The 24,550-nt window shown below is 35.4% G+C and overlaps 1 protein-coding gene across 2 annotated transcripts in view; it reads right to left on the reverse strand.

Annotated features, from left to right (window-relative positions):
- The window catches only part of LOC133525474 (putative cyclin-dependent serine/threonine-protein kinase DDB_G0272797/DDB_G0274007), a 52,871-nt gene extending 28,971 nt beyond the window's left edge, over positions 1–23,900 (reverse strand). Inside the window, exons 1-3 of one of the 2 annotated variants that reach the window (XM_061861727.1) lie at positions 23,836–23,900; positions 19,128–19,260; positions 18,750–18,820 (exon numbers count right to left, since the gene is read on the reverse strand). In XM_061861727.1, the coding sequence (XP_061717711.1) occupies positions 18,750–18,820; positions 19,128–19,260; positions 23,836–23,847 (216 nt within the window). In that variant the 5' untranslated portion in view covers positions 23,848–23,900. The remainder of the gene's footprint in view (positions 1–18,749; positions 18,821–19,127; positions 19,261–23,835) is intronic. The other variant, XM_061861726.1, reaches the window with a different exon arrangement.
- Positions 23,901–24,550: the final 650 nt, after the last annotated feature.

A 24,550-nucleotide genomic window follows, 5' to 3' on the forward strand; every position in this document is an offset into this window, starting at 1 on the left:
ATAAAAAGTTCTACTTTGAACTATTCCACATCTGGGATATTATATAAAAAGTTCTACTTTGAACTATTCCACAGCTGGGACATTATATAAAAAGTTCTACTTTGTCGGGGATGTGGCGCGTATGTGACCTTAAGAGGAAACGTTACTGGTATTTTTTCCACAATTCTTCTCGTAATTTTCCTCTCTAGATTTACTTTTTTATTATACGAGTTCAATATTACCAGTACCTGTATCTGTACGTTTTGCTTTTTATATGAACTAGGTTACTTTAAAAAGCGCAAATAAATGCGCCGTAAACAGACGCCTAGCATACAAAATCGGCAACAATAAATGCAATAATCAAACGGGTCAGATACAGATAGATTTTTTTTCATTTAATTCCCAAAATTTCGTGACGATCGGTTAAGTTTTGGATGAGGAGGAAAATGTCGAGAACGATAACTCAATTTCTGAGATTCTTACGCAGGATTTTTCGCCTAAGCTGCAGTTGTCCTTATCGCACCAATTTTAGGAGTCGTCCCCGTGAGCGCGACGGAGATAATAACCTAAAATTCTCTTATCAGGGAAGGGACTCCGCCGGTATTTCCTCCTAATAACATGCAGAAATCTGTATTATATACAGTTGAGTTTAAGCCACGAAAGAAGTGGAAATAAATGAAAGAAGTAGAAAGAAAATGCATTTAACGTCACAACATAGTACATGAATATATATCATCATAATATAATAAAAATCAAGCAACTTTGAGTCGATGGCGTGCGAAAACATAAAATAACTCAACTAGATAGTTAGCTCACGAAAAATGGCGAGAATTTGAGTGCAAACAAGTTGCCGACACGAAGTGAAAAATCGTTTGTGTGGCAGCCCTGGGTAATTTGGCGTCGAACGGGCAGTTTGCGGGATATATGACGGTGATAACCCTGGACTTTACGTGCGAAAGTAAAGGGTGGATCAGCAAATAAGTCTTGTCTGTAGATTAGAATGGTTCAATGATTTACTTCGATTCGATAAATAGCTTTTTTTAAATACCTACTTAGCTTTCGATTTGGAATTGATACGTTTTATATTTTGGAGTACAGTTAGCTGCAGAGATGCCCCCCCCCCCCCCCCCCCCCCGGCCTACAAACAAAAGTCTATCCAGGCCGCCGTGTAAATCACTGACGGTCCGTAGCGATCGAAACGCAACTGTCACTGTTGCACTAATATGAAGAGTGATAGAGAGGCACAAAGTGTTTCGCTGTCGAAGCGATTGTCACCTTGGCTAGACCGGCAGGAGGGTCAGTTATCTCTGCAATTGCGCCGTACAGCACACCCTCCACACATGGTATGGCACAACGCACAAGTTACAAGCTTGCAACATTTAAATATGGAACGTTTTGAAGCAGCTCGTAACGCTCTCGTTATACTTCAAAAACTGATAATAACGTTGCATTTTATCCACATGGGTGGCAAAGTAACCTAATGGAATTTTTGAGCTCATATTGGCTGGTAGAATTGGCGTTTAATTGATGTTTTTTTTTATGATAGAGGAGGCAGACGGATCAACTGATGGTAAGCTATTACCACCGCCCATGGACACCTCATTTTGTGTTTCACCCGGACTCAAAGTATGTTTAAACGTCGTGCCTTAAAACCCTCGCACCGCTTAAGACTCCTCTCGTTGAACCATTCACAATGCTCGCGGTTTAATTTTGAAGTCTTTTAACTTGCTCGGGTATCAATTTTAGCACGAGGGGTTAAACAACAACTTTGCCCCCATCAAAAACAAATATTGCTACGTCCGCTTTCGGCCATGACTCGTGCCCCATTTCATTACCAACTACCAACCGAACGAACGAGTTTATCGAATTTAAATAATTCATTGCCTGTGAGTTTCCCGTTTGTTTCGCAACCCTGTTCGCAACTTCTACCTGTACACGTGTATGTACAATTGTGTATGTATGTACAATTGTATATATCGTGCGTACATAATTATTGAGACAAAGTTCGAAACAATAGCGACTTTTTTTTATACTACGTCGGTGGCAAACAAGCATACGGCTTGCCTGTTGGTTAGCAGTCTCCGTAGCCTATGGACGCCTGCAACTTCAGAGAAGTTACATGCGCGTTGCTCACCCTAACACTACGCACCCTCGTTGAGCTCTGGCAACGTTACTCACCGGCAGGAACACAACACTATGAGTAGGGTCTAATGTTATTTGGTTTTTTATAGTTGCAGTTTTGTAGTTTAATGGCATTATTTATAAATGCTTCTCAAGTCTCACAAGCCCTTGATAATCGTTTATCCTTATCCGTCGTGGCGGTTAAGGCTGCTTTCCCACCAGAGATGTGTGAGGATAAGTAGCTAGGTATATGTTTGTCATGAATTAATATAAGTACCGCTACTTGACACCAGGGCGGCTACCGGGAAAATCGAAATTCGTCAATTGCGGGCATTTTTCTCTGTCACTCTAATGAGGTCTTACTAAGAGTAAAAGAGAAAAGATCCCCGCAATTTGCGAATTTCGGTTTTCGCGGTAGGCCCCCAGATGTCACGAGTGTCGCGACAGACGAAAATTTACAGGTATAGAATCACTTCGTTTACCTATCCTCGTTCAGCTCAGCTCTAGTGGACGATACTCTAACATCCCTCGCTATGCATTCTCCCATATCTTTGGTGGAAACGCAGTATAATTGCCTTGTAATTTAGGAAAAATATTTCGAATGGAAAACTACAGGCTTACCGCTAAAAAGCGATCTCTTCAAGACTTCGAACTTTAAGATACGTCAAACATTTGCTAAAGATACAATAAGGATTAGTTATGTCAGTGAAAAAAGTGACGTTTTTGTATGAAGTGACGTCACTTTTGACACTGACATATCCAATCCATATCTTCAGAAAATCTTTGACATATATCTAAACTCTAAGTTCGAATAGGGTCTTTAGATGTATTGTGTTCCTGTACAATGTACTGTTGGTCTTTGATGTGTGTCCTTACTGTCGTCGTGTCGTCTCGGGTTGGTCGCTTAATACCAAAACCCTATTTGAAAAAGATCAATGTCGCTATTCAGGGGCTTAGCCAAGATGACATTATTTTGCCCTGCGACTATCCACATCCATAATCAGTTGACTATTGAATGAATGAAAATCATTTATTTCGAGCTAAAAACTCATATAGTGTATTAGTCTATTGAAAAAAATTTATATAAAATTGAAAAATGCTTATATTACTAGTTTATATTACTTATGAGAGCAGAAGAATATAAAAGATCGTATGATTTATAATTGATACATATTTGTTGTGACTTATTTTTCAAGATTATTTTCAATATATGTTTAGAAAAATAGTCTAAAAAGTTTAATTTTGTTCGTCAGAAGTAGTTATGCTTAAACCTTTAACAAATGTTATTTTGTTATGAATATCTCATAATAGTAATAATTGATCTCTATGTAAAACTTGATCTCAAAGACTTATTTAAGGATGAATGAGGATGAATAATGCAAAAGATTTCCTAAATGATAATAATTTATTATAAACGTAATTGAATCTTATTTTAAGTAATTGGACTGCAATAGTTACTAAATTTACTTTGACTGAATTTGTTTTAATTAATGATTGATTTGATTTATTTTATACATTTATTGATTTTTGTGTTATTTCTAGGTACTTTAATTTAAATTATTTTGTTTTAATTATTTTAATTTTAATTTTTTTTTGTTTTGGCCTAATTTAATTAGTTATAAGTATGTTGTGTGCCCTAGCAGGGCGTCATGGACTGACATTATTACTTGTTTAACACCTTTTAGATTTTATGTACATGATTTTACAACGAAATAAATGAAATAAGGTAAATATAAAAATAACTAACCTGGCAAATGCTACTGTAACTAACAATTTATTATTGTTTAAAAGCATTTTTTCACTTATAAACGGATATTAATTACAGAGCGATGTTAACCGTGGAGTTGTTGAGAAAGAAGAGATTGAGTGAGTCGGTGAATGGATACAGGAATAAAATAATTCGGTCATATACATGGTTGCGTTCAAAAACAATAAGAAGACACGTCAAAATCGCTTACTTTCTGTCTAATGCTGAAAAAACGAACTATATGGAAGAGTGATAGAGACAGAGCATTTCATTGTTATAGGGCAAACAAGTGTCATCTTGGCAAGGCCCTCAAATCTGTTCAGTTCAATTTGAACATCGCTCCCGCTTAGCAACTTCTGCTTCTGTACGCCTTCAAAATACATTAAAACTATTAAGATAATAACATTATTTTTTAAAGCGTTTCTTAAACAAAGATATTGGAGACCGAATATGAATAGTTTCCAAATAAAATATTAATAAAAACAGCACGGTTAAAATTTCATTTTGTTTATTTAGCCGCTGGTAAATTGCGGAGTCTGTGTTTTAAGAGAAAACTAATTTCAATTTTCCAGGAGACAAGAAATATTCAATAGCGGCGAAACCAGACGGTAGGTATTGTTTTATTAAATTGGAATACTTTAATAAATATAATAATATAAATCAGTGTGATAGTAAGGTATGACAATTTAGAAAGGCAGGTGTTAAAAAACATTATTTTAAAATTATTGTCTATTTCAAGATATTTTTTATTTGAATGCTCGGTCATTGCCATCGTGTTTTAATTTACGAGAAGAATGTCCCTTTTTCCAGAGTTTATATTTACATTTGGTATTCAACATACCTTCTGTATTAAAGGGTAAAGGCACCAGTCCTCAGCCATGCACCAGTGGTCAGCCTTTCTTGCTTATTTTTGGTTGTAATTATCAAAGTTGTTCAGATTTTCATGCCAAAAGTAGGTTATATTATAGATTGATAAACTATGAATGGAAAAAAACTTAATTTAGATTTAGATTTAGATTTATTTATTACACAACATACGATTGCATTACAAATTACATTCATGTCAATTTATATGAATCTATATTGTGATTGTCAAAAATAAATTCTAATAATGACAAAAAATAACATCATAATCCAGATAGCAACAATTAATAAATGGAAATGTTCACCTGAAAAGGATCGTCAAGTCAGAATTTATTGAAAAACAATAATAAAATAAAAATGAAATAGAATCAAGAAACAAAAACAATGTCAAATATGCAAAAATAAGTAATTTTCAAAAGAATTGTCTAGCATAAACCACAACACTACTTCGAAGAAGTGCTGTCTTCTGACATGAAGGGATATGTGACATGCGCCATTTTTTTTGGAGCGTCACATGATATTTTGATCAGACGTTAGTAGCCGAATTGTGATATTTTGTTAAAAGAATGTGCACTGTTTCAAAACTGTAAAAAACGTAAAAAATTGATATAAATTCATATTAAAGTAACATTTTTAAGGGGGCTGCCTATTGGGAACTACTTTTTTGTACAAAACCCAATAGTCAGCCTCCCCTGGCCGACTACTGGGTTTGAGGCAGTAATTTTAAAAAGGTCGTAAACCTAGAAGCCAGCCGAGGGAGGCTGACCATAGGTTTCAAGATATTTTTAAGTCGTTAAAACCTTTAAATATATGCATTATTATGACTTTATTTGATTGAAATACATCAAATACCCAGTAGTCAACCTGTGGCTGACCACTGGAAACTGAGATCACGGAACTCAGAACCCAATAGTCAGCCGTTAAAATGAGATGGCTGGACACTGGGTACTTAAAGGCTGTCTATAGGTACACAGGGGGCTGATTACTGGCTGGCCTTTCATTATATTTAATTATATATTTCCAAAGGCTAAATTAAATTACGTCTTGATCTTTATAAAAATTATACTTTATTAAATTATTAAAGAGAAAAACATTAATAATTCTTATTGGTCAATTAGTAAGCAAATGAGGCGATCTTGAACATAGACATTTCGTAAAAAGGCTGACTACTGGTGCCTTTACCCAATTTAGTTTAGAAACGCCATTTCAGGTCAGAAGAATTAAATATAAAATTTTTGGAATGAGTTTGATCTTTGCCTACCTTTTATTTATTTATTTATTTAATCTTTATTGCACAATATATAAAGGTACAAATGGCGGACTTAATGCCTTAAGGCAGGGATCTCCAAACCCCGGCCCGCGGACCAATTCCGGCCCGCAAGGCGTTCCAATCCGGCCCGCGGACACCCAACGCGACAGCCTACGGTCCGGCCCGCGGGAGGTTGCCAAACAGATACCTGGCTCCAGGGGTTCAGCATTATTGGGAGTGGAGCCCGCCCGCCCGCAGGAAAGCTTCTGAGGTCCAACATGGCCCTCAGGTAAAAAAGTTTGGCGACCTCTGCCTTAAGACATTCTCTACCAGTCAACCAATGGGTTAAACCAGAAAGATTAAGTAGGTGCAGTGTCTTTTGAAGTAAATGAATAATATTTTGCGGTTAGTATCTTATTTGCTAAAACCTGTAGTCATTTTATCAGCATAGAAACTCAACTTTACACTGTCAATTTTAATGCGAGTTTAAAAATCATCATAACGAAATATTCCTAAATTTACTTTTGAACCACAAATTAATGTGATTAATCAACCTAAATTACAATCCCTTCCGATTAAATTGCAAGTTATTAATGTCATTCGACATTCATTAATCCGATTAGATGGGAAAAGTTCGGCTCGAACGTATTTATATTTAATTAAACTTAGGAGCAGCCATGTCGTCATGGGACCGAGCTGAACAAGATGGCCGCCGTGAAGCGAAATGGCGGTTACACGGGAATCGTGTTAGCTGATTATGGATGTAAAAGGTTAAGGGTTTGGGTAAACATATTATTTATAATCTGGCTAACCAATTTGTTTAAAATCTGTAACGGACATCTATCGATATTTATTTAGTACTAAGTGTCTAAAAGATTTTAGTTGCTATTAAGATGCTAAATAAAGTGTATTTGGGGTAATTACGTATGTCGAGTTTCCGAAAAAGATGAAAATCCTCCAGAATTCCATCAAAATATGAGTCCCCTTTTAGAATTATCCGCGACGGTTTATGAAATTTGGAATTATCTGAATACACAATATACTTAATCGAATTTTATATGTAAGTATGTTTGTCAACACATCTGTCGGTGACCAATCGTTATTGTAGAAATTAAAAATGTTATTAAAGTAGGTATATCACTCATGAGCTGCAGATTAGTTATTTAATAAAATTACATTAAACTTTAGAAAGTCTTCACTAAAACCCGAATCTGACACGAAAGGATAGGAAAACGTACGTTAGTCAGTTCATTTACTTTCAGATATTCATAACTTAAGAATGAAAAGTAAGTATAAGACAATAAAAAATGGCCGATCATATTCGGGCGGCAAATCAATATTTAAAATTTTAGGCGCGCAGCTTGAGACGGCAAGTTTTCAATATTAAAAAAAAATTCAGCCGCCGCATGCGTCCAATTCGAGGCATCTTGCCGCACGAGGGGATATTTAATAAGTTGTATTCTCTTAATTTTTTTTTTCTCGCCGAAAGTATCCACCAAATAAAAAAACACTCTTAGCTACCTTAAGCTTATTTCTGAAGACCTGTCGAATGATATGCCATACATTTATTTTGCTTTTAGTTACATACATACATGTATCGGCCCTTAAAATATATTTTTATAAATTTTAACTTCTAAACTAAATAGCGGCTCACAAAAATACATTCTAAATTTCATTAAAATATATCTTATAGTTTCCGCGTAAAATGGCTGTGTCATACGGACAGACGGATGGACGTGCGTGACGAAACTATAGTCTGTTCGGAAAGAGAAGAGTCGTGGAATGTATTGGGCCCCATACATTCCACGACTCTTCTCTTTTCGCACAGACTGTATAAGGGTTCCGTTTTTGCCATTTTGGCTACGAAACCCTAAAAATATCGTTGATATAAAGACAACGCCGCGCCATAGATAGCACCAGACTTTGGAGCGATCTTGCGAAAAGTTCGCTATTTTGATGGAAAGTGGATTCTTTCAAAATAAGTCTGTTTCTTAGAAACTTTCAAGTTCGCAATAAAGCGTTTAGCGAAAGTAAAGCAAAGAGTGCTTTTTGATTGTTCTGAGCGTTTGCATAAGGCGGTGGAAAGAAATTAGGTTCGGGATTATGGAAAATAATAATTTGTAGAAGGAAGTTTTGTTTTGCCGTAAAATGATGTTCTAAACCTCCGACGTAAATGGAAAAACAGTTGTGTTATTTCATATTTGGCAATATATAGATAAAATTAAAGTTTTTCTGTTTTAAAATATTTTTTGTGTCATGTAAAGCGAGCTGCAATAATGAAATTCATTGATAGAGTGGCCATGCACTTTTTCAGCTGGATGGACAGCAGTAAATTTTACACTTATTTATATAAGTGAAGTATTTTGTGTTCGAAATAAATTTGAATAGCTATCCAATGGATAAACAGTTCAAATGAAATCAAACTAAATAAATAAATAAATATTATAGGACATTATTACACAAATTGACTAAGTCCCACAGTAAGCTCAATAAGGCTTGTGTTGAGGGTACTTAGACAACGATATATATAATATATAAATATTTATAAATACTTAAATACATAGAAAACACCCATGACTCAGGAACAAATATCCATGCTCATCACACAAATAAATGCCCTTACCAGGATTTGAACCCGGGACCATCCGGGTCCATTGAATCACGTCAATGTGTAATGATAGACTATATTACACGCTTTAAATTTCGTGCTCAAACACCTAAAAATGCGTTGCAATTTTTTGCTCATCTATTTAATGTCAAGTTGTAAAACTTTCATTATGTACGTTAGCGTTTTAGTAATTTATTAACACGTTTTATTACACACACGTCCATCAGTATTAAGAGCGTTTTTATCTCCAGCTGAAATGTTAAATACACTGCAGTGGAATTAATCCCGCTGGCTAAACAATTAATTTTAATAAAAGCCCGTTTAAATACAATCCCCATTTTATTTACCAGTGAAGATTAACTGGTGCAGCGACCTATGAGCCCGCTGACTACAGTACGTCGGTATTTTTGCACGATTTATACTTTAAAGGATGATACTACGAGTATAACTCTGTATCCTTAGGTATTTAAATAAAAGTAAAGAAACAATTTGCACATTGTCGGGTAGTTATAACATTTATTGGTTAACCAACCAAATACAAAAGCGCCTGGAACTGTCACTGAACAACCTGACTATAACCAATATTATTTGATCATGTAATGTTCTCATTAACCCTCAACTGGCTTAAGGCGCCATTTAAGGGTACATTTTGTTTACTTTTATTTCAATGCCTTAAGATACAGAGATAGTTACCGCTTTGTCTAGAGTGATCGGTCACTATATTTTTCATCATGCCTCTATATCGTCCATCATTCAATTGATCTTAGTGGATATCTTTCTCTTTTTGGCACAAACAGCTCTGTTTATGTGGTGAGGTGTCAAACTTATTCGTTAGACAAATTGGAGCTACTTAGTTTAGCTTATTTAGTTTTTGAAAAGTCTCGAGAGATACAAATATAAGTACTCTTTATTACACACCTCAGTTTAAGAAAACAGAAACACAAGCAAAGGTAAACAACAGGGGTCTTATCGCTAAAACGCGATCTCTTCCAGACAACCTTATTAGACCTTTAGATATAGAGAGGTAGGTAACGAGATTTTGATTTTCAAGTTCAAGTCCTCAGTCGTTTCTGAAAATGACAAAAGGAGTGCGAATAGAATTCTATGGACAATTACCCTCCACTTTGTACACAAAGTTATATTTTAAAATGTTTACATTAGCAGCTCGGCCATATTTCAGCCTTCAGGCTCGTTATGGAGTGTCACTAACCATATTGGCCAGTTAGAGTTTTAGTCAATAGATCTGTGGCAGGTAAGAGACATGGCTCGAAATCGTGGCTACAGCCGGTCAAGTCTGGTCGCAGAAAGCCAAGACCTGGCAAAACTGGCTGAATCTGGAGGAGACCTTCACCCGAAGAGGGGTCTCTATAAAATAGTTATATTTTTTACCTTTTCGAACATTTTATTTTTAGTGTAAGCACCGTAAGCACCTAATATTGTACTTATAGAGAGTCAATAAAGGTTTTTTATTGTATTTATTTTTGTTAGATCTGTCTCCGATATGATACTGATAAAAACGTCCCTTTTGATACTGACAAATCATTATCAAATCGAAAATAGATCAAATAACTATTAGCCTTATACTTAAGCCCACTGATGTGATTATTGGATGGTGTTTCTGTCTTTATTTAGCGTCAAGCAATATAATATTCCGCTTCCGGGTTGAAAGATAATGTATTTTAAGTCATTAATATCCATTCTAGCGGTCTGGTGTATTGTTTCCTCACAGGAATTTATATAAAAATTGAATGAAATATTGTTTAAAAAAGTTTACCAGAAAACGTTTCTTGAGGTGGGTTAGATGAACTACAAGAACTTCAACTTTAACATTTATTCAGCAAACAGGCTACAAGGGCACTTTAACACGTCAACATGGAATTCACATACAAGTAAAAACAAGCATATCAACAAATATAAAATACAATTAACAATTAGATGAGAGAAAAGTGTTTAAGGCGATATTGTTTCTAATACCTACGTATTACAAATACCTATATAAATAAAAGACGGGATACGGACGGGACGGGACGCAACGTGTGTGGACTCCCTGGCACCGTCTCACCTCGGCTCAACATCATTGAGAGCGGGCGGGGCGGCCGTACTGGCGAGGCTGCAAAATGCCGCAAATATATAGCTCTCACTGACCGGCATATATTTGTGGCTTTTGCAGTCGAAACTCTAGGACCGTGGTGCCCAAGCGCTCATAAATTAATTCGGCAACTTTCAAAAAAAAATCATTGATGTCACGGGGGACCGTAGGGCTGGCTCCTTCCTCGCCCAACGGATCGGCATAGCGATCCAAAAGGGGAATGCAGCCAGCCTTATGGGAACCCTTCCACAGGGCTCTGACCTGGGTGATCTAGCTTAATATAAACATATTGGGCTAGGTCACTCATGTTATGGTTTTTTTTTTAGGATTTAATTTTAGTTTTGTAGGTAGTTTTAATTTTAGGTTACTTTTTATTCTAAGTTTGTTTTTATTTAAATGTATAGTTGATAATTAAAAAAAATTATATCATTAAATAAATAAAAGACTGACAGAAATGACGATGGAAATTTGTGCAGAGTAATTGTAATTACTTAGTTCCACAATTGGGTACTAGACACATGTTGAATATTATAACAAAATTTAGTTAAATGGATAGAAAATGAGCCATTCATTATAAAAAAGTGGAATTTAATAAATTATATTGAGATTATAAAAAAAATACAAGGCTCCGAAATCTCAATTTTTTTTTTCATTTTCATAAATAGAAAAGAAAATGAAACCATTCGATTCCTTACATTTTATTGAAAAATAAATTGTATGACAACTTTACACATAAACGCAATATTTCAGGGTCAAAATGGCAATTTCAATTTCCATACATTTAGGACAGACTTATATGATGTGAAGTCACATAACCTTATCATTTTGTTAGAGGCGTTTCAATCGTCGAGTGCGAGCGTCAGACTTTAAGTCTCATTTCTGATCTTTGTGTTGCTTAAATGCCATGAGTCCTAGACATTTGATCCTCAGGAAAATCAAGATCGTTTGACATTATTTTCAAAAAACAGTCAAGTAGCCAATACTCGTATAGTTTTGGTTAGTTCACACATTTAAAAAATAACTCTATCAACAGTGACGCAGGGTATAAATCTGTGACCTACAACGTTTCTTAGTAGAAAATATATTTTGTCTAAGTAATACTTAAATTCCATTAAGTAATATCATCCTTGAAAGATAATAACGTAAATAATAACATACCAGGGAAAAGGTCAATTTTGTTTCATCTGACAGGAGACCCAAATAGGCGCATTTATTGAATATCTTTGTTATTAGTGTTCAAAAATAGACGCGCCCTTATTAAATTAATTCATCAAAAGAGAAATATTTTGGGGCAAATTAGCCTTTATTTCGTAGAATTCACCCACGGAAAAGGTCTTTCTGCTCCTATTTAAAGTCCCGGATAGACGTGCGAGTAAGTTCGCGAACTTACAGCTCAACGACCTTTTTCGCTCGTGTGTCAGCCTAAGTACGCGTACTTTACAAGCGAAAAAAGTCATCGAGCCATAAGTTCGCGAACTTACTCGCCTGTCTATCAGCCACTTAAGGTTACTAAGGGTGAAGCCAAAAGAATGTAATTTTGTGAGCTGCGTAATTTCATCTGCAAAGACTCTAATATATATGTAGCCGATCGAACAAGTTTGTCAGAACAAATGTTGCGAAATTCAAATTTTTTATGGGGCGATAACCCTTTGCGTTTACACTTTTTAAATTTGCGGATTTATTCTAAAGACGGAAATGGTACATTACATTACATTACATTATAGGATATTCTTACTCGGAATTCCCATAAATAAGCTCAAGAAGGCTTGTGTTGTGGGTATTGCGATAACGATATTATATAATATACGAATACATAAATACTTAGAAAACACCCAAGACTCAGGAACTAATATATGTGTTCATAACAAAAATAAATGCCGGGATTCGAACCCAGGAACCCATCGGCTTCATACGCTGGCTGCCCACTCCGGTCGTCAGAAGTTCCTCATTTTACGCTTCTATTTCCTTAAGAACTGGATCAAGGACATTGATCAAATCCAAAGCCATCTGCTGAAACACACTTACAACCAAAACAGTTTCACTTTTGATTCCTCCAACATGTCTTCCTGTGCTCTCCTCAAATAGCCAATTTGGCCAGTAATGAGCCATTTATCCACGGCGCAAACCTTTTTTACTGCCCGCGGATATTAAAGCGTCTTTGTTACGTTTCAATGACGCTTTAAATAAATTTGCTGTAATTTAGGGGACTGTTTTTGTGCTGAAAAGGTTTCTCTGGAAATATTCTAGGTTGTACATAATTCGAAGGCAGGTCACGCTACCTAGTGGCACAATTTCACTCTGATAGATTTATACGTCTTCAATTATTATTGAAAATAACATATTTTTAATAATTACAACAGATAAAATTATTGTCGAGGTTAGTTGAAACCGTTATGCTAAATAATCTATTAGGATTTGTACTCAGTGAAATTAATTTATAAGCGGAAAGCAACAACACTAATTTTAAACTTTAAGAGTGACTAAAACTCAAACTTTAAACTTTGCAAGATCAGATAAAGTTCATTCGATAAAAAAAAAAACAGCTGTTTATTTCAATAAAAATCACAGTACATAATCTTAAACTTAACTACTAATCTTAAATTCAAAAGATTTTTTGAGTTTAGGAGTCTTATATGAAATATTTATACATTTTAATTATTATTGTTTTTAGGTACATAGGTCATCTAATTAAATGATTTCGGTAGACTGCCCTCTTATTTTAATAAAGTATTTTTTAATAATATTTCTAGCTTGTCCACTCGTTCGTCCTTCTATAAGTTTTAATAATTCCTGTGGAAATCTATTCAAGATACTCGGTAACATGCACTTCCACACTCTTTGCCCGTATACATTGTTTGTTTTTGCAACTTCAAATGTCGGGAGGTTGGCTAAGTTACGTAATCGCGCAGGTCGTGTTTTTTCCTTAATTATGTTATATGATTATAGTATTGAGTTACAATGGCTAAATCAACTTTTTCATACACAGTTAGAACTTTGCAGTATTTGAATAGATTTTCATAGTTATCTTTGAATCTATATTTGATTTAGCGATAGAATAGCGAATAATATATCTGTCAATCTCGGTCTTTGCCAATTGTTTTTTGTTTTATAATGACGGTTATAATTGTTATAAACATTGTTTATATCACCAAAAATGTCAATACATTCAATAATTTGCACAAAAACGATGCAAAAAGTTAAACTGGCTCTGTCAATTTGTAGTTCTCCTTCACAAAAATGTTCAGTTTAAGTACGTTAAATTTTTAAAGCCAGCTTTCCATCGGTCCATAATTCACGTCGCGCGTGGTCCTGTCACTTTTGTCACTCGTTGAAATGTCAAAAGAAAGCCCTTTTATCGCGTTTTTGAAGCGTGGTTCGAAATGCCAGTGTAAATTACAATTATCGACCATGAATGTGGTTCAGACAGCCTATGTAAGCTGCAGGATATACAATGTAGTTAATTTTGATGTGAAAACTTCTTTAGCGGCGCAGTGCACTTTTTGCGATGGGGAAAAAATGGTAAACTCGCGACAGGTCACGTGACCGACAGTTTCGTCAGATTGGAAATTCGTAAGACGGACACGTGACCTGATCGAAAAACTGTTACAATGTCATTGAAGCCAGTAGACCGCGGGCGCGGCGTAGGAGAGGAAGTATTGTATTTTACCACATAAATGATAGTACTTTTATACTGATAATTAAAGAAATTCGTGCAAACTCCCGGAGTGCAACGCGTGGTTTTTTATATTCTTCCAATCAGACAACGCCATAACAATTCAAGTATTTTCTATAAACACTTATCGCTATAGGTCTCATGGAAAATAATGATGAAAAAATGTGATACACTGAGCTCAATTCTTACTTTAATCTCCACTAAAGTCCACATCTTACAGAACCTAGCCTATTTACTAATAGCTCGTCAAAAATAATAGAATTTGTACAACGTAAACAATGTCCTCCATTTCCGCGCGTCGGCGTCGGTCCGGTTCGCACGGATTCGGATTTTATGCAGTGGCGTTTAGCGGGAAACCAGTTTCCGTGGGAAATAAATCTAGTCCGTATCTTTTCACTTTATTTATAGTAATATCTTAAGATGTATTTAAGAGAAAGAAGATAAAGTTGGTGATTGATATTGGGACTTAAATATTCCTTCATTTTTTTACCGACACAATAGTAAATATATATATATAAAACTATATTCATCAAACTAGTTATATATATTAGCATTTCCCGTAAAATAATCTTCATTTATGCAAATAGTATAATTCGATCGTACATACTAGTAAAATGTAAATTTAAATTACCTAGAGGTATTATAATTACAAGTTAAGAACATCTAAAATACTCCTTAAACATTTTATTTAACAATAAAAAATCATATCCCAAAACAGACAGTATATTTAGTAAAACAATAAACTTAAGGCCCTTCTTGATTATGGTGGCACTCCCTTATTTACGAAAGCACACATAAAGTATGTGCCCGAGAAGGGATCCTTGCGGGATTCCAGACACGCCCAGCGAGTGATAAATGCGCCTGCTGTCAGCTTTACTGTGTGCGGTGATTGCTACTGACCTATATAAATGACACGTGTTATTCTTAAGTAGGTGACTGGAGTGTCTACTCCAGTAGTAGAACTTTCTAGTTCTACTTAGTTTTCGCAAACTTAGGTGGCTATTTTCTCGCTTTATTTTGCCAAAAAATTGGATCTTCGCGTTTCGCGGTTTTGATTTGAAAACACATATGTATACAAGCATCATTTGTACTTTTTTATACTACGTCGGTAGCAAACAAGCGTAGGAACTAGCAGTTATTTTATTTCTACTACTAACCATGGAATGACCACTTTGACAAATAAAATAAATAATATAACGATAGGGTAAGGTTTAAAAATGTAGCTTCTTTGTTCTGTATCATACAGGGATCGGAACCGGTTTTTTGCAAAAACATCGAAATAACCATATATTTCGGTTTATTTTATACTCTAAATGTAGGACTCAGTTGTGTTTTCAGATAACGACTTCGTATTATTAGATTGCCTAATTAGAAAAGAAGTAATTAACAAAGAACGAAAAAATACCGTTTTCGTTCCCATACAAAAAATATCGGTTTCCGATCCCTGGTATCATATTTCTATACCTACTTCTACGCTGTTGCAAAAAATCGTTTTATCTGCGATGTGGCATCCAAGAATTGTGACGAAAAGTAGTAGCTGACTGTACAATAAATTTGAAGTTCAATACTGTCATCATAGCTCAGTATTTTCGCAATGAAAGTTTCAAGTAGAATCATTATACTGCCTTGTCTCGATACAAGGCATGCCAGTTGCCAACTATTCCGCAAAAACGCGATAAAAACCTCCCCCTACCCCCTTGGAATTATCACGGAACTTTTATATTAAATTTCTTGGTAAAGTTGTTTTGTAAGGGCAAATACAGACGGGCCTGCGGCCGCCATTCAACCAATATTGGAGTTATCTTTGAATCGGGATCTTTATTTTAAACCGATGTTAATATTGATTCATCAAACGTTTTGCTCTGTGGAGATTGTTTTATGTTAAAATACTTAGAGTCTGACGAAGGATAAGTTGGCAGCGATTTTAACAGTGTTATGTTTTTTTGAAGTGTTATGTTTACTTAACACTTGCACAAGCTGCTATTAAAATCACTGGCAACTTATCTTGGCCTGACTTTATGTTTCTACTTGAAAACACTTTTCGAGCGTGGTATTTATGATTTTTTAATGAAAACCTGCCCAGCAATTGTCACAGGTCACAGTCCAGTGAGGACGCAGTTAAACAAACTTGAATCTCAGGAATTGGTCGAATTTGATGGATGTCCAAGGAGAGAGTGCGAGAATCTAGAAATTCATTGGACATCAAAATTTCTCAATCCGATATTGGTTTCAAACACTGAAAAATATATTACTTAGCCGAACTCATTAAGTAATTAAAAACTTTAACCGATTTTGTAGTTACAAACCAACCTGTTGGCCGGTAAAACACGGTCCGATTCGAACTTTAAGATACGTCAAATATTAGGTATCGGATATGCCAGTGTTAAAAGTGAAGTTTCTTCAAACAAAAACATCACTTTATTGACACTGACATATCCGATTCTAACGTATCTAGACCTAATATTTGACGATCTTAAAGATCGAATTCGGCCGATAGTTCGCAACTGTTACTGTTATGCAAACATTTAAACAATAACAGGGCAAAAATAAATAAATAAAATAAATATTATAAGACATTATTACACAAATTGACCAAGTCCCACAGTAAGCTCAATAAGGCTTGTGTTGAGGGTACTTAGACAACGATATATATAATATATAAATACTTAAATACATAGAAAACACCCATGACTCAGGAACAAATATCCATGCTCATCACACGAATAAATGCCCTTACCAGGATTTGAACCCGGGACCATCGGCTTCGCAGGCAGGGTCACTACCCACTGGGCCAAACTGGTCGCCAAAAAAAAAATGATTCACTTCTACACTATTGTTGAGTAGAATGAAGATGTTGCCTATTTGAAAGTATTTGATTGTTATTTTATTACACAAGAAGGTCACTTTCAAAATGCCCTCTCTATCATTTCTTAGCCTTGTTTCTCTCGTTATAACTACATGCCATTTGGAGCATGACAATTAACTTTTATTTGATTTGATCACATTTACTTCCTTCTTTCTATGCTTTAAAAAGATGGCTTCGCATAATAATTATGCCTAATCATACTCGGTGACAAGTATGTAACTTTTAATCTTGAGGTCCTACGAAATTGTATTACTTGAATAAAACGTTATTGCTTGATTTTTGGGATTTCTGGGTACTGGTGGTCAAACCCATAGACAAAAAAGTCTAGAGATCGAATCCGCCTCTGTCAAAATTTGACATTAATAATCCACACATAATCCAGATAGTCATGATAGATTCAACACATGAGAGAATCAACACGTGAGAGAATCATGTGTTGATTTGATGTGGACGCGAAAGTTGACATTTTAGCATCTCGAATAAGAGAGTTTTCACATTATCTGATCTGCAGATATTGGATATAGGCATGGAGGAGAAAATGCAGTTTCGGGCATTGCCGAATACGTTCGGCTAAGCATTGCTCCGAGCAATTATTAGGGTTGGCACAACTTGTCCCTTTGCGTGCACGGCCACAGATAAGATAATGACTTAAATTTTGACAACCCGATAGCCGATAGGCATCGTGCCATACATTAGAAAGGGCCATCTTTCGTCCCTGAATCACTGTCAAACTTCGGATTTGTAGGAAGTTTATTTTCTGTACGATAGTACTATTCATTATTCTGTGATGTAGGGTCCTACATCCGCGTAATCAGGCCGCGGGGGCGCCGTCTTTAGCGGTCACGCATACTACAACAAATATTTTGCAGACACATACGCACACTAACAGATGTGATCGGTCCAACAGGAGACTTTTGAGGCTCTGATATGGCTGAAATTTTCGGAAGGAGTCCGAAGGCGCCTATGAGAAAAACAGCTGCAGGAGAGTGCCATATGGTATCAACTCCACCTTTTTTGCGTTATCAATCGTTTTTTTAGTAATAATGTCTTGCTAAATGAATAAATACTCGTAAGTACAGATAAACATGTCTTACATATTACTTCCATCCGTCATCCGATATCGGATCAGGCAACGTGAAAACGCTCTAGCTAGTCTAAAGCTCCTCCTATAGAGTGTCATGAAAGAATGATGAACTCATCTTCGCCCAGTAGTAGAACACGATAAGCTGCCATAATAAATAACCCGTACAGAAGGTAAACACCGTTCTCCCCAGTCCCCTGGCTCCCTAAACGTCACTGCTTGATATATGACGTCATGAATTGCCACGCAACGCCCTCGTGCTATCGACATTCGAACTGCAAGGTACGTCAAAAATGATATTGATGTTGATAAAGCAGTGTATGTAACTGTAAATAATTAGGCATTAAATACTAATGTCATCCTTTTATGAAACTCATTTAATTCGTTTCATAAACCTACACTCGTATTTTAATGCCTTTCATTATGTAGCAGTCACATAAACTACTATAATAAATATAAATTAAAGACTTACCCGGACAGGAGTTTTCTCAGTCTGTGAGTCTTTGGAGTCAGCGTATTCGATTCCCGGGGTGGACGGTGTTACTGATGAGAAAAAAATATGTTTTAATGCAATATGTCTGTTGCTGTAAAAAACAGTTTTTCGTGAAAGCGCGTGTTCCTTAGTTAAAACTAGTTTTCTGTAAGGCGTTCCTAAAAAATCGCATTTAAAACTAGTTTTTACCTAGTAAAAACTAGTTTTAACTGCGATTTTTTAGTCAAAATTTAATTGTTCAAATATTTATTTGCATTGAAAAGCGGTAAAATATAGTGTATTTTCACAGCTTTCTGTATTCTTCTAATTGTCTTTAATTAGTCACAGTCGACATCGACTAGGTCTGTATGCATCTACCTGTGGGCAAAATGGCAGGGGCCCTCTTCTGAACAACCCCATCTTCTGCCCTCCTCTCCATCCTGCTGTCTTCCTTCTGCTTACTCCTGGCTACTTCTGCGTGGCATGCTGCCACCAGCAACAGTGTTGCTACCTTTAATACCAAGAAACTTAAATTAATGAAGTGTATTCCAAACGAATCTTATAAGTAATTTATTGCTAATATGGATAAGTGTGGCTGCGGAATAAGTGTGGCCGGCTTTTCACATCTGTTAACACATTAACTAGTTTTTATTGTGAGTTCATACATTTGTCAATAAGATGGGTTATAAAGCCAGGAAATCAGAAAGGAACAAAAGATTAGGCAATCCGCGCGAAACTTGTGACGGAAGATTTCACGAGCGGGCGGGTTTTGTCGTGTTTCGTCAACATCTCTCAAACTATACTTCTGTTTAAAATTTGCTAGTCAAATCCCTCGGCTACATCATTACCTATGTTATACTAAAAATATATTGCTATATTCAGGGTAAAGGGGGGTTGCGTCAGAAGGGGTCCCCTCCGGACGCTAGTGTGTGTAATGCACCATAGCCGGATTTGACGACCGGTCTGGCCTCGTGAGTAGTGACCCTGCCTATGAAGCCGATGGTCCCGGGTTCAAATCCTGGTAAGGGCATTTATTCGTGTGATGAGCATGGATATTTGTTCCTGGGTCATGGGTGTTTTCTATGTATTTAAGTATTTATAAATATTTATATTATATATATATCGTTCTTTAAGTAGGTACCCTCAACAAAAGCCGTGAATAATGTCCTGTAACATAAAAAAAAAATAGCCAAAGGTATCATGCTGCATTCGTTTCAATTTGGATATAATTTGTTTTTCAAAAAAACATAATTTGACCGAATCATAGATGACGATATAATAGATAATAGTTAGTTATTATATAATATATCGTCGTCTAGTATACATAACCCATAATTCAAGCCTTAAAGATCTAACAGTGGGGCTAGGGCAATTTGTATAAGATCCTCTAAAATTTATTATTATTTATTTAAAACCCGTTTCTAGTAGGACATTTAACCAATTTTGAACGATAATTGATCCATTAATTTCGCAGATGCAGCTATAATGGTTTCGAAATACTAATATTTATGGTCACGTTCTGAACTTTAGCTAAAGGTAAGGCATAAAGCGAAGTAAGATAAGGATGGTTTAATGGTTGTACTATTTCAAGGAACGAAGACTTAAAAGTCTATGTCGATGCTTAGCCGATGCTCTTTTACAGATTAAAATTTATTAGTAACTAGTATAAATACATTTCTGATACAATTTGTGTTGTGTCAGATGCCAACATCCTGTTTGGGTCACTAAGCCAATGAAGTAAAGTGAGTAATATAATTTCTAACCACACCAACCAATTATGGACAAACCATAATAAACCATTGATAGCTGAAAAGGAAAGTGTTTTAACGAGTCAAGTCAATCAGATACGCTTTATGAAATGATTTCTTGATATGTTGTTATTAAGAGAGATGTTTCGTTTAATGTAAGTACCGATATGTTTGATGTCGAAGAATCGACTTTTTTAACCTTTGCTATGCTTAAGAGCAAATTTGCTCCATATATATTCAACCAAATTGAACTTAAACATGAAGATGTCATAGTTGCTAAATAAATAGCAAATTTTAGACAGACGCATAAAAAAAGGTTAAATATATAACATATATTTATATTGGTTTGAATAGTTGACAGCGAAATTAGTAAACATAGAGAACCGTCTCACTTTTATACAAGCTTTTAACGGACTACTGACACGTTGAAAGAAAGAAAGAAGAAAGAAAATACATTTATTTAACGCCACAACACATTACATCTGGGAAAAGAAGAACATACAAAGAAAAAAAAACATTGGACACTAAAATAGGATCCCCACTCAGCATAATGCCGCGGCAATCTGTGGCGCTGGTTTTCAGTGGGGACCTGACTTAAGACTTTGATAGTGGCGGCATCTACGTTTAACGAAACAGAAAAGACAGACAAAAAGAGGAACAGAAAGTATACATACCAAACAAATACCAAAAATATTTTTGCTAGTTATACCGTTGAATGACAGGTTGGTGCAACCGGCCTCTATCTTACTTATTCAGTGTACCATTGCAGCGCGTTTGAGCTCGAATCTAAACTAGATGCTGATTGAAAGGCCGGTAGCACAAAATGTATAACCTCAATCAGGAACAAGTCTTTAATCAACACTACGGGCAAATTTCCTCGCAAATGTTAGATATAAAATAGCCCATAAAAACCAAATCTTTTAACACGATTTTAAAATTTTAAAACACATCGTTTTTAGTTTTTTCTGTTTACTGTTTGAAAGAAAAGTTCACAAATTTTATAAAAAGATAACTATTACGGATGTAGTCTAACTATAGAACATTGAACTTTCTAAACCGATAGATTTTTTTTGTTTTCATTCCATTTAACATTACCTACTTTCACTTACTCTCTAATAATCAGAATTAACACAATTGTCTCCAATGATATATTATGTAAGTAAGTATTAAGTTGCCCAAAGGTTGAAAATTCAATTTACTTTTTAATCACTGTCGGGGACATTAATAAAAGCACTACAAGCCTCACAGCTATAAATCATTTGCCATTTTGACTTATAAATAAAAAAACCGGCCAAGTGCGAGTCGGACTCGTGCACCGAGGGTTCCGTACAAACCTGTAGGTACCTATATAAGTAAAAGTTCATCCATCACGACAATCGAGTCATATCATTTATTAAAAATATTCTTATTATATGATGTAACTAAACATTTACAGCGTTGCTTCGTACCAAATTTCAAGATTCTGGGTTCGGAAAGTACCCTTTAGGTTTTTATTCCCTTGCGAGTGTCGAAAATTTGCGGCATAAACGGCTGTATATTTTTATTGCGTTGGCTTAGAAGTTTGATTTTTTCACAGCTCCAAGGGACAGTACTCTATGGGACCTCCACGCGTTCCTGAGAAAAAGGGTCTTGACAGACAGACAGACGGAAGGACGGACAACTAAGTGTTCCGTTTTTTTCCTTTCGAGGTACGGAACCCTAAAAAAATATTATAGGACAATTTTACACATACAGAGCTAGTCTCACGGTGAGCTCAATAAGGCTTGTGTTGTGGGTTCTAGGCAACGATATACATACTTATAGATAAATACATACGTAGACACGTAGCGCAAATCTACATATATAAATCAAAATATTTGTCATAAACACAAAGTTACACCCGTGCTAGGATTCGAACTAGATATATAGATTAGCTAGGAAAGGCCGTCTATTTTATGAATTAGTAAGAAAGGGATAAAACATATTCTAATTATGGAATTTTAAATTGTTATCAAAGAGAATTAATTGTAATTAATTGCCGCGAGCATCCTTGGTAGGTACAATGCCTCAAGGGCCTATTTTAGATATAAGCTAGTTATAGTAATCATCTGTATATATCCATTATGTATATTGTTATTGTCAATAAATAACATGTGCTTACATCATAAACATTAAAATTGTAATAGAGAGGTAAAGTTTAAAAAAAAAGAGTTCCCCTTAGTTTGATATCCAAAGCAGATGGTGCTGTACGGCGCTGTTTGTTTTGCGGTCACTGAATTGGTAAACGTCAACTTTTGACAATGCGAGTTACCGCAAAATGTAAGGAGCTGTACAGCGCCATCTCGTTTCCCTGTTCAAATTCGAAGCACGAAATTGTCGTAGATTTTACGGATCTTACTCAATTGGTGTTATGAAGATGGTTATGACTGTTTAACTGTATCAATTCACAACACATCACTCACACAAACTTTTACCTCACTTCACTGTCTCTTCTTCTTCCTCGCGTTGTCCCGGCATTTTGCCACGGCTCATGGGAGCCTGGGGTCCGCTTGACAACTAATCCCAAGATTTGGCGTAGGCACTAATTTTTACGAAAGCGACTGCCATCTGCCCTTCCAACCCAGAGGGTAAACTAGGCCTTGTTGGGATTAGTCCGGTTTCCTCGCAATGTTTTCCTTCACCGAAAAGCGGCTGGTAAATATCAAATGATATTTCGTATATAAGTTCCGAAAAACTCATTGGTACGAGCCGGGGTTTGAACCCGCGACCTCCGGATTGCAAGTCGCACGCTCTTACCGTTAGGCCACCAGCGCTTCTTTTACCTCACTTCACTGTATGAATGATAATTTAAACATAAAGAAAATAACAATAACAACACACGTCTCTTCTGCTCCTGTTTACCTTCTGATATGAGTTTGGTCTACACCATTTTGAAATATTTACCGTTATTTTTTTAAATAAGATTTTCTAGTTATCACTTAATTACCAATGCCACTGTAATTAAACTATTTAGGAGAGGCTAATTTGTAATAACGTTTTCGAGGTGTCACTTATCATTAACGCCACTATAATTTAACGAAGTATCTAATAAACCACTGTCACTATATTTTTCGACCTAACATCGAATATTTTTAATTCACATTCGAAATTCAAAACCCTATACATTTTTAATCATATTAAAGCCACTATAATTGAACTATCTACGGAATTATATGCACATCACTGTCATCGTATTTTTAATGTTTTTTATTCACATTGGAAATTCAAATGTGTACATTTTTCTCGCCCGCTCCTTATAAATCACACGTCATTTGTTTTTTTATTAACTACACGTTGTAAATAGCAGTAAAGGCACTGACCAAAAGCTTCATGTTCACTGCGATGGGTATGGTTGTATGTGTGGGCGCGCCGCGTGCGAGCTCACTTATATGCGTACGCGCAACCAGTTTGACGATTTGCCGGGATGCAGTGATGGCTGGTGGATTGGCCACTCGGTCAGTTGAAAATGAAGTATTATTTTCGGTGTTTGATTAAATTTGTTAAAAAGTTTAAATTCTTTGATCAATGTATCAATAATATAATAAGTAACTTCTTATTGTAATCGCTTATGTTTGCAAATTAGAAAATGTTCGTAGGCTATTTTTGACGATATTCGTTTATGTTAAACAAGTAGTTATATAAAAATATATAATGCATATTTAAATACTTATTACACGAATTGACTAAGCCCCACAGTAAGCTCAATAAGACTTGTGTTGTGGGTACTTACACAATGATATATTTATTATATAAATAATTAAAAATACATAAGTCCACACATATAATTTTGTAATGTAATTATACATTTAATTTGAGATTTTAATTCAAAAGTATGTATACATAGAAAAATAACATAGTGATAGAGCAGAGTCCGTATTTTTATACTAGAGGTGGAGACATCAACGACGGTTAATGTATAAATATTTTTACTATGTAATATTTTACAATACCTTATTTAGTGGTAATTTAATTATTAGGAATTGATAATGAATTTATTTAAAACGAGTAAAATAAAGAATATTATTACTTACTAAC

The sequence above is a fragment of the Cydia pomonella genome, chromosome 15 (assembly GCF_033807575.1).
Source record: "Cydia pomonella isolate Wapato2018A chromosome 15, ilCydPomo1, whole genome shotgun sequence".
NCBI classification, from domain to species: domain Eukaryota; kingdom Metazoa; phylum Arthropoda; class Insecta; order Lepidoptera; family Tortricidae; genus Cydia; species Cydia pomonella.